The sequence below is a fragment of the Metopolophium dirhodum genome, chromosome 8, assembly GCF_019925205.1.
Source record: "Metopolophium dirhodum isolate CAU chromosome 8, ASM1992520v1, whole genome shotgun sequence".
NCBI lineage: Eukaryota > Metazoa > Arthropoda > Insecta > Hemiptera > Aphididae > Metopolophium > Metopolophium dirhodum.
This window is the reverse complement of record NC_083567.1, coordinates 2,316,054-2,335,126: the sequence shown is the minus strand read 5'-3', so window position 1 is coordinate 2,335,126 and position 19,073 is coordinate 2,316,054. Positions and strand designations below refer to the sequence as shown.

Here is a 19,073-nt window from a genome sequence, read left to right as displayed (position 1 = left end):
TATTTGTTATTAAATATATAATATTTATATTTATAAAAAAATATGTCTGGGGGGAGGGGCAGGGCCCCTAGGCCCCCGCTGGATCCGTCCCTGCTAAGCCCTGGTATAATATTATATACTTGTAATTAATAATTATTGTAGCATATTATAAGCAATAAGCATGGGTGTCGTCTGACGGGTGCAGAATCATAGAATAGATATTAAGTAATCGAGGAATTTAAAGTGATGATACCAACAAAACGACGGTTAGAATATTATAATAATATATATTGAGAAAATTTGTAGTTATAAAAATAAATATTTGTAAAAAGTATTATCATAGTATTAAAATTATATTTTAAAATTACTAAATACAATTTCATATAACCTACCTAGTTATTTATTTATCTGATATAAGGAATTTTTTTTTTATTCCTAATATAAAAAGTAAAACTGATTTAATTATTATCAGATAATAAAGCCTATTTCAAAATTTGAGGAGGAATATTCCCAAACCTTAATCTTATTTTTTTTTGGAGGGGTGGTAAAGTAACCCCTTCCTTAGATATGCCACTGCTGTGCACGACCTGCGGATGAGGTCTGGACACGCCTATGATCAGTAGTATATCTTAAGGGATTACTTACAATTAATAATTATAGGGAATTAGAATCGCATGATAATATAAACATGACACTAGATGTGGGGACCGCCACTACCCTGAGTCCCGAGATCCCATAACGTCGTAAATTCACTTTAGATAAAATAACGATGTCATATTGTTATAATATTGTATATTGTATATTATGTGCAGTGCAAATTTGGTAATTTATACTATGCACTGCCGATATTATCGCTGCTGCGGGTCGGTGGTATTATCGATTTTATTTTTTTTCGGTTCGACCCGCGCTGTTTTCTGGTGGGTCTCTGATGCAGGACCACTGCCATCGTCGTAGCCGTCTTCGCCGATCGGCACTTGTAGCTCCTTGCAGGCCTTGAACAAAGCTGCCCCTTTTTCCGGGTCGGCGAATCGTCGCATGCTTATCGGCTGGACGTCCGGCCGGCGCCGATGTTGCGACAACGGACCGACGTTCTGCAGGAGCTGGTTCGACGGGTTTTGCTCTCCCGCTGTTTAAAACGGCATTAAATATTATTAAGAAAATAAAATTATATTCCTTTTTACCTAACCCGTTAAATTTTTTAGAGCCGTTAAAATCGGTTGTTTTTTTATTATATTATAATATAAGGTATGTATACGATTTTTAAATTATTCTTACAAATGCCTTATTAAATGTTGAAAGTGATGGACGTTGGTATAAATACCTACTGTTTTTAAATAAATTGACCAACTACGTTTTTTATTTTTTTAAGAAATCATCTCTCCATTATATAAAAAGTTTTGTAGGTATACATTTTGTTTTTTCACTTTTTATTTATTTTGATATTAAAATTTAAGATGCAATGGGTCCTTAGAGGTTGATAGGGGTCAATGAACCCAGTGGGCTTGGTGGCCGATGCGAGCAGGGGGCAGAGTACTGAACCGGATTACAGCGACTTGAGCAAATGCCAAGTACACCAATAATCAAATGGCCAATCGGCAAATAATAAATTACAATAATAATTAGGTATATATTTTTATAGTAGTTATGGTACGATAATATATAGTGTTTCAAAACCGGTATATTTGTCAAGTAAGGTGCCTATATATTTATTAGTACATATTTGCCATTCATTTGACTTGTGTCACATTTTCCGACGAAAATCGAGAAGGGCAGTGATGGACACCTGTGAGCAGTGATATTAATGTGCAAGTAATACCTACACCGTTCCGACGGCGTGGAGTGGCAAGTAAGTATATATAGTAACCACCAGTAGCAAATATATTGGTAAAGTATTCACCAGTCGTGAAAATACAGCTTTATATTATAATTTAATAGATTTAGGTATGCGTATTACGTATAGAAAAAACATTTGATTTGTAAAACGATTTAGACACGCTGCGACCTGCCTTGTGCCTACATATTATTATTGTTCCTAGGTCGAGCGCTGTTGTACGTCAGTACGTGTCCCGAGACCGGCGGGCTTTAGTTCTAGCCGTCGCCTAGCTTAAGCACCTATTTATATTTGAATATACCTAAGCCTTCCGACCATGGCTCCCTGGCAGACATATACTTACAAGCGGACACGAAAGTCTCAAGTCTGACAGGTAGAGTGGGCGTGTCCGCCGGACGCTATTTTTGTGGGGCCCGAGGGGGAGCAATGCTAACAGCAGTTCCTCCGCCGGTCATCGATATCACGTAAAAAACCAAAAAAAAAGGTCGAGCTCTGTAATGCAGAAACAATTTACAAATTTCGATTGGTCTTAGATTAACAATGTAAAACAATACAATTTCGACCACGTGTTGACGTATTACACTTGTTTATAATGCTGCGCGTAGTCTGTTTAGGTTTTGGTCACGGTGACTAACTGCAGCTATCCATTGTACATATTATACCTATGGTCTCGCACACACAACACAATATGGACATATGGTCCATATAGAAGTGGCGTGTTGTGCAATAATAGCTGCATGCAGGCGTATCACACGTCCGTCGTCCGACATAAATCATAATAATATGTTAATAACAATATATAATATGGTGGAAAAGTAAAACTGACTAACGAACCACGAACGAAATAATAAGGATAGCCGGGAGCAGGGTCGACTGCGTCAAACGTCGGTTCACCCAAAAACGGTCGAGATCACTGTTGAAAGAGTCGTCTTGTACTTCGTATGTTCATTCATTGTTGTGAGACGCATTTTATTATATATTAATTATTATACATTGTTATATTATAATGTTATATGTACCGAGATGAACTTTTAACGAGTCGAAAACACTGTCAATAACTCGAACAGTAAAAAGACTTTGGGTATACCTATATAGGCCACGAGAATAATTTGAAACTCTGTGGTAAGATAAAAATATTGAAATAGGTATATTGTTTAAAATAATATGTTATTTGTTTATATTATAATTTAAATATACGCATCGGTAGGTAGGTACAAGGAAATTATTTCCAGTGAATGCGTTTTCAATTTCACTAAAACGTCTAAAACAGAATAATAATTATCATATCCGTCGAAAACAAGTACAGGTACCTAATATACTTTGTTTAATTCTATTATTTAAAAAATAGCAAAAACTAGTCTTTTTGAATAATATTCGATTAGGTCTGCAGCCCTAAATATGAGCTTAATATACGTGCTAGAATAAGTAAGACTTTGAAAGTTTGAAACTTTCCATTTATAACGTTATAACGCAAAAGTTTTAAAAAAATTAAACGAAAAATAAAAAAAAATTCTAATACCATTTAACAAAATAACTCAATAAACATAATTCAAGATAATACGAGTAATATATTATTATAACAAACGAATAATGTAAGCATAATTATTAATACATACATATATATATATATCTAATAATAAAAATAACGTTAATTAACATCAATGTTTCTTTTACGCTATACTTACCTATGCTCTACTTAATATTGACACGGAATTATGATATGAGTCTATGCCATTACTCAGGGGAATTCCATAAGTAAACACTGATAACTAATAAGTAATAACCAACCCTGTGTACACGGTGCACCACTGTCCACTACTCTCACGTAAAAATAAAATATAAAAAGAAAAACTATCCATCAAAAAAGTACGTCATGCACAACCATAATATTATAATTATACAGCCATTTGGCATTTGCCCATAAATATATATACATGTATAGGCAATTCCATAGTTCCATACTTCATAAGTCATTGGTTTATATACCTACTCAACTGGAAAATAATCAAACGTTTTACATTTTTACCTAAACTAGAACTTTTTTTGAAAAATTACTTTTGATTTATGACTAATGTGGTGTCTTTAATATACACATATATACATATAGGTATATAAAAAAAGAATAAAAATAATTGCTATTTGGTATTATTATATTGTTTGTACTTATATATATATATATATATATATCAATAAAATAATTTATATTAAAATAATTTTCTTATGTTCACAAGTAAACCAAAAAAATAGATACTGAAATCACTAACCGAAGGTAATACTTTTATTTAGCAAACTGCTCGTGGCTCTCCTAATCAATGTGTTTATTAGACATATTTAAATATTATATTGTATATTTTTTATCAAGATTATAATATTATCTGTACTTTAATGCATCAATTTATTATCATTTATCAATTCAAAATGTCAAATTAAAACGGTTTTGCCTCCTCCATACATACCTACTTAAGTTAAAACTAAATAAAACATTAAAGTTACCCAATCACACATTTTTCATACGATTACATCAACTATACATACTCGCCCTACAATAACATTATTATTATTATACTATTATATACACCTACTTATGTATGAAAAGTTATTAAAGTTATTACTTATTACTTATAGTTACGGATCGTACATTCGGAACCACTCGTTTCCTATATAACTAAGAACTAAGAAGAAAATAATAATATTATAATAAAATATAAAATTGAAAGCTGGTTTATTAATAAATTATAAGTAGTTATTATAAATTGCACTGTTTAGATTTTATGATAGGAATTTTTTCTCAAAAACCATAGGGCTATACTTTAAACTCAATTTATTAATATTTTGTGTGGTCATGATGTATTTACCACAGGGAAATCGTGTGTGTAACGTTAAGTACCCATCTTGTAATATATATAGCCTATAGGGCACTTGGTTGAAAATGAATAATTTATGGGGCGAAATGAATATCGGATATACCCACTGTCCTAATATGGATAATGCCATACCGATTCGATAATAATATTATGATATAATCTATTAACATAATAAACATGATCGTATATTATAACAATAATTTAAAAACGTGCGTGGTTAAGTTGTGTCCAGAATTTGCATGAAAATCAACCCAGCCTGCAGGGCCGTGCTGCAGCGTCGATTGAACCACAGATGTAACGGCATCGGTGAATTCACATTCGCGTGTACAAAACATATATACCCCGAGGCTATAAATTTATCGATAAACCGGAATTAATTAGCACACGGCCTTCAACTTTCAAGGGTTTTCGTGTCTGAACGTACCTGTCGTTCACGAGTCGAATCCTAGTTATAGGTAGGTACATCATAATTTATAATATTCGTATACGTATTGTGATATCGTATAAAACATTCTACAAAATGTGTACGCGTACGATTATAATTGCTTCGTTTTGATCCAATGCGTATGGCATAGGTCGCACTTGTTGCATTGTTACATCAAACGCAGACTTTACGGCGAGTGACTTTACGTAATAATATTCTATATTATCGTACATGTACAACTGTAGGTATCTTATATTATTATAATATATTATAGTACCTAGGTATACGGCCGTATTACCCATTTTATTATTATTCAAGTTCAAAGACATTATATTTCAATCAGACCAACGAAGACGTCATCCGCCGTATATTATGCGAGCATAAACCACTGTGTGACCAACTACATTGATTAGATATAATGCGCGTCCTATAAATTATAGTCTGACCCGACCTATATTTAGGTATACCTATAGGTATCAAACGTTTCCGACCAATTTTTTTTTTAAAATTTTTATATCGCTTACATTTAAATGTTATAGACCTAATAGTTTAATCGACCAATCAATCTCAATTGTTTAATGTACAAGGCTGGACAGCACGACAGTTCCGCAGTACCCTATTATAATAATATTATTTATTAATATCTGTTTAGTTGTATATAATATTACGATGCTTACCTACTTAATTATATCTGAACTTTGTCAAACGATCGTTAATCCTACTTAGCGGTTCATAAGACAAGTAAGAACTGATTGATATAATAAATGTCTGGAACCGAATTCATTTTTATGTGACATTTAAAACAAAATTAAATTGCTGCAGCCAGATTGTCATGTTATAAATCGAAAAATGATACGGGTATAACATAATATTAATATTTGACGAGATGAAGTAACAATTTATTGAGGTTTGATTGAATACCACAGCTAACATTAAACGTTTAAAAATCCGTAGCTTGTTTCAAGGGTGTACAGAGAAAACCGTTAAAATTGATGTTGTTTAGTTGAATATTATTATTTTTATTTATCGTTATTTTAACGGTAATCATAATAAAATAATAACCATACATTATATATATTACACGTCAAAAATCATAATTCAACAAAAAATATAACATAAGCCACTGAATTCGTTCTGTTGACGTGATATCATTTTGGGATTATATAGATACAAACGATGAATGATAGTAATAAGCTATAATATATTAAATATATAATACATAATTTAATCGATGTCATGAAATATGGATCTACTTCATATTATTATAATGAAATTACAATTTTAAACACTGTCGTTTGAATTAGTTGTACGACTTGTACGAATTTGTCAGAAGGTGTACTGTACTACGATAATTAGTTATTATTTTATAAATGTTTTTTCGGCGCAATGAAATTAATACGCAAAAAAAAGTTAAGAGTGCAAAACCATTAAGATTAAAATTTTTAAAATAAGAAAAATATAATATATTAAAAAACCTGTCAAGAATATGATTGTTATCTTCTTTTTCACATAGGTAATTTCATTAGTTAAAGTATTGTTCTCTGACAGTAGGTTGTAGATATGAACTTTCAAGGTAACAATCAAAAGCAGTTCGATTTTTTTTAATCATTATCAAATGATTTTTAAAATAACAAATCTACACGTAGTCTAAAAGTTATTTGTCCATCATAATATAAATTGGATTATTCTGAAAAATTGTAATGGCGTAATCGTGCAAACTGCAGGGACTTAAAAAATTGGCTCAGAAAAATAGTGTGGCCAGTAGACCAACTCGCCGACGTCAAAACCATAAGTCTTAATAGTTAATAATTAGGTAAACATGCAAAATCGTAAATATACCTCTTGTTGGTAAATCTACTTGATGGATGTGATCCATAATGTCGACGTTTCCGCCGCTGCAACATGATATGACGGGCTTGCACGCCGCATACGCACGCCGTATCCTCTTCCAGCACCAAGTTATAACAGTCATCCAATTTAAATTTTCCACTTAACAACCACAACAATAATTTCGAAAACGGGTTTTTAACAAACAAAGTCTGATTGTCGCCTAACGACGGGTTAGTCAATCAATCTACACCTTCGTATATTATATAGCACATAATATGACTATACATTTCATTATTACTATATACATATACCTGTTACAACGCATGTAAGAAAAACCTGGGACGTAAATAATGCCATTTTTTTTAAAAAATATAATTTTTTACGTATATAAAAATATATATAATATATTTTTTTTTATCAGTTATTGTGCGGTATTTTCGTTTACGTTTGGTCACGGTCGTCGATGGACACGAGTGGATGTGGGACGGAGAGCAAGCCGGTTGTTTCAGTATTGTCTATGATGGAGATTTGAATAGTCGCATATAATACGAAACAGTGGTCAAACGGACGCGGCGATTGATCGTCAGAAACGGAGAGAGCGGAAGAAGGAAAACACGCATAAGGCTCGGCGCGATGATGTTTGGTACACGATTTTTTTTTTGTTTGCGGTCGCAAATGGAGGGGGGAGAAATCGAACATAAATAGTTTTCACACTTTATCATCAGCGTATAAAATATGTAACGGAGAACGCTTTAACCCGAAATAATAATGCAGTGCGTAGGAGGAAAATATAATATACAACAGTCATTACACTGTGTAAATCGCAGAGACGGACGAATTATAGCATCATGATAAAAATATATAATAGAGAACGTAAAATATCGAAGTCGGCGAGAACGCTTACATTGATATGCATCAATTTTAACCCATCGAAATAACAGGAAAATTATGATAAACCAAACAACGTCCAACATTAGTTATTTTTTTCGTTCTTTATAGGTACTGTTATTTGTTACCTATACTATACACAAATCATTATCAAATTTAGTATTTAGTGTTCATCTAACAGATATTTTAATAATTTACAGTAGGACTGGAGCATAATTGTACCAAGACTGAATACTAATAATAATAAATATATGATAAATAGAAGAAATGTAGTATACTGTACAATGTTTCCAGTACTTGCTAGAAATCGTTAGGATTCTTTAGGATTAATAATTCCAAGTCAAATAACAAAAGCAAACAATTTTCATTTATTAATTTATTGTTTTGAATAATATTTATTGGAGCAATGTTTCGAATAACATACTTAATTTGAAAAAGTAGGTGGTACAGATATAAAGAATACCTATTAAATATTTTATATAAAAACTATTATTGCGTGGAATAATTTAAAAAAGAAAAATAATACACTTCATAAATGAATATATATATGAACATATATATATATATTATATTTATATGTTTATACATCATAATATTATTATATTTATATTTTAAATTAAAAAAGAATTATTGATTAATGTACAAATCCTGCGTACAACAGAAGAAATAAATTATATCATGAAAATAAAATATAAAATTACACTGGGTTAACTAATAATAAATTATGAAGCAAACACAGTGAAGGATAAAGCTATAATAATATGTAAATTAGAACGGCAAAATAAAAAATTTAAATAAAAAATGTGACAGTCATTAGAAATTAACTACTAAGATTATGAAAAACATGATATATAAAAATTTAAGAATGCCAATTACAGCTAATACTTTCAAACAAATTAATGAAAACAATAAATAAAAATAAATTACTGAATACATAAGTCTTTCATATGTACAATATGTTATTGTACACTTAATATTAAATTTATACCCAACAAACTTTAATAGGCGGCGAAGTGTTTGAACTTCCAGTCGTGTGGTAATTAAATGATTGATTAATAGGTGTAGTGGACACAGAACTCCACCTTCTCGAAACTTTATCAATTGGAAAATGTCCGGTTGGTGGCAATCCCAATTCAGGGTAAGTAGGAGAATTACTGTTATCGTGTGAACTGATTGATGAGAAACCACTCTCATCTTCAATAACATTATTTTTCTGCTTAGTTTCTTTTTTGAAAAAGTCTGATCCCTTAATAGATGTTTCACTGTGGTTTGAACTGCTACTAGAAACTTCCAAGCATTTCACACCATTACAAACGGCCGGTAAAGAATCACAACTGCAAAGCTATGGATTGGGGAACAATTAATTATAATGTTATGAACATGAGAAAAACAATAATGTTACATTCAAGTGACAAACAAACACTTACTGAAGAGTTGCTGTTCTTTTCAAACAATGTACTATAGCATGGTGTTAAGTGTTGGACTAGATCTGGTTCTTTGGTATGAATTATAGACTGAACGGTGCGATACAATCTATATGCTTCTAGCGATAACTTTTCTGTATATTCTCCTCTGTTACTCTTTAGTGATGGTCTTCTAGACGAAGATAATAATAAATAAATAAAATCAGGAATATCAAAATGAAGAATAATATGCTAACATTATTTATTCAAGATATAGGTATTAATATAGACATGTTGTCTTGTTGAAGAATTTAATTTTTTTTTGTTATATAGTTTACCTATTCTTAATGGGTAGACTAGGTTTGTCGTGGTTCGTGTTTAAAGACGTGTGCGCTTTTTCCAAGAATTTAGACACTTGTTCCAACACTGCTTTATACATTTGATTACTAGCCTCGACCTGTAAAAAAATTTCAAAAGTTATTTGTGGTAACAAAAAAATATATGCGATTATGGAAAAAAAAAATTTATGTATAAATATATTATAATAAATGTATATAACACACACCTGCTTCAATTGCCACTGAAGAGTGTCTACTTGGGATTTTGCCAATGTCAACTCGATGCAAGGCGCCTGGTGGTCATTGGCATCTTTCTGCATCAGTGTCTCATGTTTTGAACGCAAGTCGTCGTAAAGCTAGCAAGAATAAAAGGCCAAATGGTAATTTATTATAAATAAACAAGGGGAAACATGATAAGTACCTAACAATAATGGTTTTCGAGGGGCGATTATACAGCAGGACGACGAATTATTTACATATTTAGTTTTTGTTTAATGTAGGAATAAAAAAAAGACAAAATCATCGGGCAGTCATGGTTGATAAACCATGTGTGAATCCTGTACCGTCCCGAAACTGGGTTTACTACTTGTGCGCACAAAATGTTAAACAGATTACTCAATTTTCAAAACGCAAAATATCCAAATTTTAGTTAATGCTATAGGACGTAGGATAAAATATAACGAAATGGCTTAAGTATGAATAATAATCTTGACCTAATATCGAGCACGTGATCTATGATATAATAGACGTGACTTTCTCTTAAAAATATAATATAGGGTACTCGGTATTATTAATATTCTAACTAAAACGAGTACACAATAAAATAATATTATGATAGTACGATTATCACGTGAGTGTACAATATTTTATTTAAGTGCGCATATAAAAAAAAATTACTAATTAATTAGTGAAGTATACTTATTGGCCATTGCCATATTTATTTATCACAACAAACAAAAAGTATTTGTTCCAAGTGCTCAGATAAATATAAATATTAAAATTAATGTAATGCTTTTAGATCAATAATTTCAAATTAGTTCAGACAAGACGAAAAAAAAAGGTATGCGGATTAAAGAAGATTACCTTCATGTCGAGATCGTTGGAATCAATTTAAATAATAAAATGCCCATTTTAAGTATCATAAACAGATAGATACGAGCCCGACAAAAACTCACCTAACCACCACCATTAATAAAAATGTTGAAACACGGTTGACATTGCAGCAAAACATATAAAAAAATAACCACAAAGAATTTGACGGATAATGAATCACAATAATAATATATGGTTTACCATGTACTGAGGCGTACTATTATGAAACAACAATGGCCAAACAACATTTAAAGGAATTATGCTCTGGCTGTATTATACGTGTAATTATATACACTCTATAGTCTATATGCATGAACATGAAATTTGTGACAGACTGACATCATGAGTAACAAAACCATGCAAGTCGGGCAATTGATCAAACGTTAGAGAGAAAGCATTTTTTTTTTTTTTTACTTTAACAAAAATAATTAAAATAATAGTAATAATCATCGCCACACCACGGCAGGTGTATTCTGAAGTATTATTCAAAATTGTTTTGTTTTATGATCAATTAATTTCTCACGCTTTGAAATCAGAAATATTGATCAAGTTGCATTCCGCAATAACAATAACAACATCAAAAGTAGGCTATATTTTATAACCTTTTTTTTTATAACAATTGACAAAGAGCCAATAATATTCAGTGAAAGTATATTTCTTTAGAAAAGTTATTTTTCACTAATGTGCCATTATTGTTATAATATTATCTGATAATTATTAATTTTATAACAATCTCACTTTCGGCCAGATAAACATAATACGATCTGATGCAACAGACCTTGCTAATATCGACTAGCAAGTACAATGCAGAAGTAGAAAAAGTTACACTTTAGTGATAAATAATGGGAAATTGTTGGTGATTGTTCAATAGTGTTCTAGTTTTCAAAGAAACGCATATACCTATTGATTTAATTCGTCGAGTGTAATTTCATGCAGCAACTAATACACATATTTTTCGGTTTAATGTAATATTTAAAATTTTCGAAGGTTAAAAATCCAATTTTTACAATGGTCATATTGTACGTTCGAGGTTTTTTTTTGTTTTGATTATAAACGATAAGAAAATATATTTACTACTATGGCGAATTCTGTGAAATTCCGCACACCGACGGACCTCCCAGCTCCCCCTACCACAAATTGGCCAGATTGCACAATTATTAGTATAATATTACCTCTTTTATTTCAGTTATTATTTTATTATACTCAGACAAATAAAAACGTTACTGAATCAATACATGTGTGTACTTATTTTTTTGTATAATATACCTAAATCACAATATAAATAACAAATGTGTTGTACAATTGGAAAGCTAGAGATTTTACCAACGATTTTTTTTTTTGTAACTAATCTAGATTTTTTTTGCATAATAAATGAATGAAAAACTGTTCTCTCGCGCAGGTAATTTTAAAATAATTTTGTTAGTGTGGATTTATGTAGAAAAAAAACAAACTCAACCTATTTATTTATAAATATCATTCAAGTATCTATGATTACTGGATTTCCAATTTTTTATATCATTATTGCGAATGAAAAAAATAAATATTTTTTAGGTAATAACATAAAATTACTTATATCCATTGGATAACTAGGTAATAAAATATTTTTAAGTAACTATAAACAAACTATGAAGCTACTTACATTTTGTAAATGTTTGTATTCTTTTCTTATAAATTCGAATGATTCGTTGTTTTCATTTGTTTCAAACCTTTGAGAAAGTCTTCTATTTACCTAGAAATCGTAATATTTCATATATTAATCAAGTTGTATTCAGTAGAACAATATTTTCATATAACATAAATCATCAAATATCAATATTAAAAAAATAAATATTTTATAAAGAATAGGTACATATAATACATATTTAATATCTACAATGCACTAACATAATATATTAAATAAAATAGGATATTATGTAGGTAGGTAGGTAGGTAGGAACACAAAATATTATATATACCGTCAACAATGGAATTTATTTTAATAGTAGCGCCAGAAATATGAATAGTACAGAGAATACTTGACAGTTTTTTATGGAGAAAGTTATCTAAATTATTACAAAATAATTTCAATACCAGTAATAATAATCTACAATGGTAAAGACGATTCGAGTATTAACAGTTTTTTAGTCTGACGTAACAATCACATTTCATCAACTATTCATTTGTATGTCATAGGTATTTGAATTATGCTCTTACTGAAGAAAATTGTATAATATACACCATACGGGCATTATATAGGAAATTAGCGTGGAAATGAATACACGCAGGTCGCAGAGTATACTGTCCGTACAATTTAGACTAGAGGACGCGTCAGTAATTTCTGCGGGCTGAACACATTCATAAAACGCGTTAAAAATAATAATAAAATAAAACTGTGATAATTTTATGGTCTAATTATTCATCGCATTAATTAAACGGGAACGAAAGATAATTTAATAATTTTTACAGAAATTAAAAAAAAAGAAAACAGTTTAAGTATTAAACAGTTTTCAATAAATATAGAGTGTAAAGATTATATAAGTAACAGCATTTTAATTTGAAGTTTTAATTCATTCAGAGTTACTATAGTCGGCTAATAATATGACTATCGTTATTATTGTGCTTTTTTGTACATGGGTATAACAATAACACTAGAGGATAACTGTTCACATGTGTAAACGCTACTTGTTCTGCGTGTATTATAATGTACTCTATTATATTTACATAATACTTAGGTTCCTCTTAACACTTCAAAACACCGGCATATTACCTGTAATCTATTATAGACCTCGAACACATCGTGATCCTGTCGTGATCATAATATCAATTATTGTATATATTTTGTACTTGTTAGTTATTAGTTATTACGCAACTCAATACATCACATACACTACCACGACATTTACTAATTAAATAAGAAATATATTTTTGGCGTAGGTACCAACATATTTGTAGTGTTACCACAGCAAAAAAACTTGAATAAACTAAGTACTCGTGACTCGTGAGAACGAGATAACCTTAATGAAACAACGAAATAAACCCAACAATTATTATAACATATGTAAGAAACTTACCTAAATACTTTTAAGTTTTGACTCATCGTAGTTTTGTTTAAGGTAGTTATGTTAGTAACAATTTTCAACTATATATTATATTAATTCAAATTGAATTTTACTATAACGGTATTTCTTGCTAGAAAATTCCCATGGAATACGATTATTTTAAGTTTATATCCGTTCTAATAATAATAGTTGTACCAAGATATCCTGGGTAGTACCGATAAATTATGTGGATAGTGTTTCAAGATTTTAAATACATTTAAAAAAAAGCAACTCGCAAACTGCCGTGGTGCTGATACAATTTTATTGTGTCCCACTGTATTTTACCGCTAATACCACCACCCGTTGTATTTTTGGTAAAAATGTTCGATTATTTCATGATTTTAACGTTATCTGTACATTAATATATTGGTTACATATTTAACAACATAATATTTTAAATGTTCTAATTCTTAAAAATAATATAACTACAGAAAAATAAAAATATATAACTCTGTACAAACGTAAACGGTACCTATATGAATTATATGAAGTAAGTGCATAAATGTGTCGTCATAAATTCATCTCAGTTTACTAGCCTAAACATTAAAATTGAACCCAAATAAAGTAGAGTAGGTAAAAATAATCCGACAATACGCTACTAATATGAACGATCCCAGACAAAACCCATTAAGAAAATGTAGGGGGATAAAATCAAAAAAGTGGGAATTCGATTTTAAGTAGACTTAACGACAAATTTAAATGTGTTTTCAGAATATTTAACGCTTTACTATAGATCAATCGGTACGTTGGAAATAGAAAACGTCTACTTTTCGATGTTAAAACTTACGAATGACAAAGACAGAAAAATCACCACTTCTAATAATTCTCTTATAATATAAATTTATTCAAGATTGGATGGGTCTTTTGTGTTTAATCCATCTAAAATTTAGTAATACTTAGTTTAAAATTAAAATAATATTATAATGTTAACAACACATCGATACTATAATATTAATATTAATAATATAATAAATAATAATACAAATATTAATACAATTCGGCAAACACTGAGAAATTATAGGAATTATTTTTATCAGCTAACTAGAAAGTAACAACATAATATTATTAAATTTAATTTATAACAATACAATTTTAAATTTAGATAAATGTTTTTGATCTTGTTTGGATTTAATAATTGAAATCATGAATATTTCTAATTTTTGAGGTCGAAAATTTGGAATAAAACTATACTTGGTAGGTATAAGCCATAAGGTATACTAAAATATTAATATTTAGCGTATGATAAACAGGTTCTATTTTTGTGTTTAGTACGCCACTCTGGATGTTATACGAAATTCGTTATGGGCAGAACGAAATGATTAAATGAGTAACCACTAATTTATGACAATATTATTTTCATTAATCTAAAAACATAGCAAAAATTTTGTAAGTATTGATGCAGATATTATGATTTTATTTGACGGCAGAGACAATATTTTATCAATAATTTAAAGTACCTATTTCGAAAATCGTTAATTATTTTATTAATTATTATATTTACATAGTTTACTGTGTATGCCAGGTTGCAAACGTAATCAATTCGTGAACAAGTACTGAATGACAAATGAAATAGTAAGGTAAGTCTGGGGAAAAATGTTCAAAAATACTAGGGACAAAAAACTGGTAACTACTACATAGTACACACAAGAGACCACCTAAAATATTATGAATAATAGGTATGAAATAATGTAGGTAAACTAGTAAGTAGTAACTACCATACACCACCTACCTAGTACCAAATAACATTTTTTTAATATATAATTGTACCTAAGTGTCCATATCGTTGTTAACTTTTTTGACACAATAACCGAATGTAAAATTGACCTTTAAACCGTTACACTCCATGGACTTTCTAATTCAAGATCTCATGGCTCATATTATAAAATTATATATTATACGTATTCACTATAAAACAGTACAAACATTAGTGTTCATAAAGTATGCATTTTTAAACTAGTACTTAGTGTTAGTACCTATGTTATATTATATGCGTACTTATTAGTAATGAACTTATATACTGTATAATATATAACAAGCTCCTATTTTCAACAGGAATCACTCTACAAACTAACACTGGATTCTATAACGACTTAACCATATTATCTAAAATCAAAAAATCTCAAATCAGTCTTTTTTTATTTTGTTTATGGAGTAGACCAAAGTTCATCATAAATATCAAAAACTAAAATTATTATAAATAATTCCCGGTTATTAACAATATTGTTATGTAAATAATATAACCTATTCATTTGCATACACCTTCAACATTTTAAAAATATAGGTAGATATATCAATAATTCGTTCATAATATTTAAGTATTTATATTTTGTGACTACGCATAGAAAATGGTAGTGAATTAAACCGGTTTTATTTGATTCATGGTAAAGCAAATCAAGCCTTTTATGGTTCTTTGATCGAACATCTTCGACAATATTTCAAGATTCAACCCTTTACATCACTATTAAGTAAAGTAAATAAATACAAAAGCGGATACAAGGGACAGCGAGACTTCACTGTAGGTACTATTGGAAAAATTCATTTTATTGTATAATAGGTACAATTATACTTATCACGTTTAATATTTATAACTTTTTAAGTTAAGAGTAACTATTTTATTAATTCATTTATATGACACTGTTCATAATATATCGAGACACGTCTCTAGCCTGCCGATTTTTTATTTCTAGGTCCACCACTGAATAAATTGACTGATAATAATAATACCCAATACATTCATAATTTAAATTTAACCTCGTTTAAAATGATAGATTGTCATGGAAAAATATTAAAAAAGTTCAGAATTCATATTATTCTTCTTTGCGTTTTCAATCGTTTGATTGTTTTTCCGCAGTGTTTCCTTTTTGTAACTTATTTCCTTCAGCTCTTTATAGCTATCCTTTCCCATGTCTATCATGATTTGTCCCATGTATTCCATCCTTAGTCTTCCTCTTCCAATATAGCCCTCTACGTTTTTATAATCTATACAGTAGCGGATTTGATTCGTCCTCGTAGGGGGGAGGGGTATCCTTTTAGGTTCAAAATTGTTATCCACGTAGGCCTATAAAGAGACAAGCACACGTATCCAACAAAAATAAATTTTGTCTAGATTATAACTTATAAACACTCTGAACTTCTATACAGATTTTTGAAAGAAATTTTTATTTATAGGTAATTTAATTTATGATGTCTGGGAGCACCTAGCACCATGTCCCCCCTAAACGACGTGTTTGCTTCCATAACTCTTTTCGTTGGATTATTATGGCGAAGTAAGTATCATTTTAGTGTCTTCTAATTTCGTCTAACTTTAATACGGCACCACAATTCTCGTTTTTCCTTCATTTTAGTTAATACTGCTTCATATTTTATTATTCTTCCAGTCCATTTAATCTCAAGCATTTTGTGATCCACCACATTTCGAAGGCCTCTAATTTACTTATCTATAATTCAGATAACATACTAAAATACATTTTCCTAAACTTTATTGTAATTAAGAAATGTCGTAAAACATAATGACAATAATAATATTTCGGTATATAAAACTGAACAAAATATTATGTAATACGTTGATAAAAATAGAATTAGGAGTTTCTAATTATTTAAGATTAAAATTTATCACGACGAGAATCGCTGTGTACTTTAGTCATAATGGTATAAAAGGATACTTGGGACTCACATCTACGCACAGAAAAATGAAATGTAATTTTTTTTTAATAAACCATGAACCTTAACCGATAACTTTATAACACAAGTATGACATTGTAATAATATTAATAATGATTAATGGTATAAATAATACGATAGTTGTTGTTGTATAGCGGACGGAGATCGTGAGGAACACGAGTAAACCAACCTCCCCTCTCCACCCGATGGACGGGACTCGCGAAAAAATTATAATAAACATGCCGGTAAGTGGATATACCCACCGGAAATTGAATTTTTTTTATTAACCGACGTCCGGCGAAAAAAAATTTAATATCAGCACATGTAGTGCCAAACCTACTACCTAACCACGTTTCCACCAAGCTCATCAACATTTATCCACGTATTAATACATATTTCTTCTCGACGCAACAAAACGGAACGTTGGGTACCTCCTATGCAATAATGACGAAAAATGTTTACCGAGCTCCAATTAACACCATCCCCCCTAGCAACCGGTCAACACAGGTAAACATCGCACCGCGCCTCGGGCAAAACCCATCTCGGTCTGTCCGTCACGTACGTGGATAATAATAATGGCAGTTCTTCAAGAGCTCGTTCGCCAAGTCGATGGCGCTGGAGACGACCAAGTCGCTGAACTTTGCCGACCTGTACTTGACCGGCGGCGGCAACGGCCGGTACAAACACCGTCGGATCGCAGCGGGCAGGTAATAGTTGTGAAAAATCTGAGGAAAAACCGGGTTCTCCACCGATTTTCGTCATCCCGGTCGGGATTTCGATGATAAATTATTATCATCGAAATCCCGACCGGGATGACGAAAATCGGGAGAACCCGGTTTTTCCTCAGATTTTTCACAACTATTACCTGCCGCTGCGATCCGACGGTGTTGTACCGGCCGTTGCCGCCGCCGGTCAAGTCCAGGTCGGCAAAGTTCAGCGACTTGGTCGTCTCCAGCGCCATCGACTTGGCGAACGAGCTCTTGAAGTACTGCCGCTGGTAGTGGTGCTGGTCGCGGTCGCCGTCGGACAGACCGTCGTACGAACCGGACAGATAATGATTTCTTTCCATTTCCGGTGTTGGCGCGCTTGTAACACCCGGACAAGAACCACCGTCGCCGTCGTCGTTTCACGGGCAATAAACAAACGCGGGACGATTGCAGCGGTGCATAAACGCTCGCACACACACGCGCCCAAGTCGTCGACCTTTTACGATTTATTATTACAACTCGTGCGATAATGTATAGAGCTATACACCACCTACCTATGCGTGTTGTTATTTTTTCTTGAAACTAGGCCAAAGCCAAACGGTCCAGCGAAAAAACGCGTCCGGCACTCCGGTGACTTGTCCCGCTGGAATGCGATTAAATATAGATCTCCTGGTCCCGGACGGACGAGCGCGGACAGCGTAGACTTCCGCAAAAACCCACGGCGCGCGGCGGCCCGGCGAACGAAAATAAAAACGGAAATAATTCAAAACGTCACATGGGCCCCCCACTGCGCGCGCGCAACAAAACTGTCGCGAGTGGCGACTCGCAGTTATCTCGCACGGGCCACGGACGCGAAAACCAACGCGCACACAGCGACGGCCGACGGAAAACGACGGCGCTCGACGACGGACGGCCAACGATAGCGCGCCGCCGACAAAAACACAGAACGGCCGTCGCCGGACGCGCCACGCGTGCGGCGC

At 31.7% G+C, this 19,073-nt stretch overlaps 2 protein-coding genes across 3 annotated transcripts; both read right to left on the bottom strand.

The window, feature by feature from the left end:
- Positions 1-827: 827 nt before the first annotated feature.
- LOC132950181 (uncharacterized) lies at positions 828-7,070 on the bottom strand. The gene is made up of 2 exons (XM_061021454.1): positions 6,938-7,070; positions 828-1,105 (listed from the first exon to the last, which is right to left on the bottom strand). The coding sequence occupies exons 1-2, from the start codon at positions 7,068-7,070 to the stop codon at positions 828-830; spliced, it is 411 nt and encodes a 136-aa protein (XP_060877437.1).
- Positions 7,071-8,468: 1,398 nt separating this feature from the next.
- Positions 8,469-18,999, bottom strand: LOC132950267 (uncharacterized). 2 transcript variants are annotated; one of them, XM_061021615.1, is made up of 7 exons: positions 18,648-18,999; positions 18,252-18,589; positions 12,289-12,378; positions 9,785-9,913; positions 9,558-9,676; positions 9,244-9,412; positions 8,469-9,158 (listed from the first exon to the last, which is right to left on the bottom strand). In XM_061021615.1, the coding sequence occupies exons 2-7, from the start codon at positions 18,453-18,455 to the stop codon at positions 8,799-8,801; spliced, it is 1,071 nt and encodes a 356-aa protein (XP_060877598.1). In that variant the 5' UTR covers positions 18,456-18,589; positions 18,648-18,999; the 3' UTR covers positions 8,469-8,798. The 2 variants fall into 2 exon arrangements, with proteins under 2 accessions (XP_060877598.1, XP_060877597.1); XM_061021614.1 differs by having other exon boundaries at positions 18,252-18,999.
- Positions 19,000-19,073: the final 74 nt, after the last annotated feature.

Bases quoted from the DNA above. Each gene is read 5' to 3' on its own strand.
- LOC132950181 (XM_061021454.1), bottom strand. From the start codon at position 7,070: ATGACTGTTATAACTTGGTGCTGGAAGAGGATACGGCGTGCGTATGCG. The intron at 1,106-6,937 runs GTATATTTACGA...CGTTTTAAACAG, and splicing joins AGTAGATTTACCAACAAGAG to CGGGAGAGCAAAACCCGTCG.
- LOC132950267 (XM_061021614.1), bottom strand. From the start codon at position 18,455: ATGGAAAGAAATCATTATCTGTCCGGTTCGTACGACGGTCTGTCCGAC. The intron at 9,914-12,288 runs GTAAGTAGCTTC...TATTCTTGCTAG, and splicing joins AATACAAACATTTACAAAAT to CTTTACGACGACTTGCGTTC. The intron at 9,677-9,784 runs GTGTGTGTTATA...ATTTTTTTACAG, and splicing joins TTCAGTGGCAATTGAAGCAG to GTCGAGGCTAGTAATCAAAT.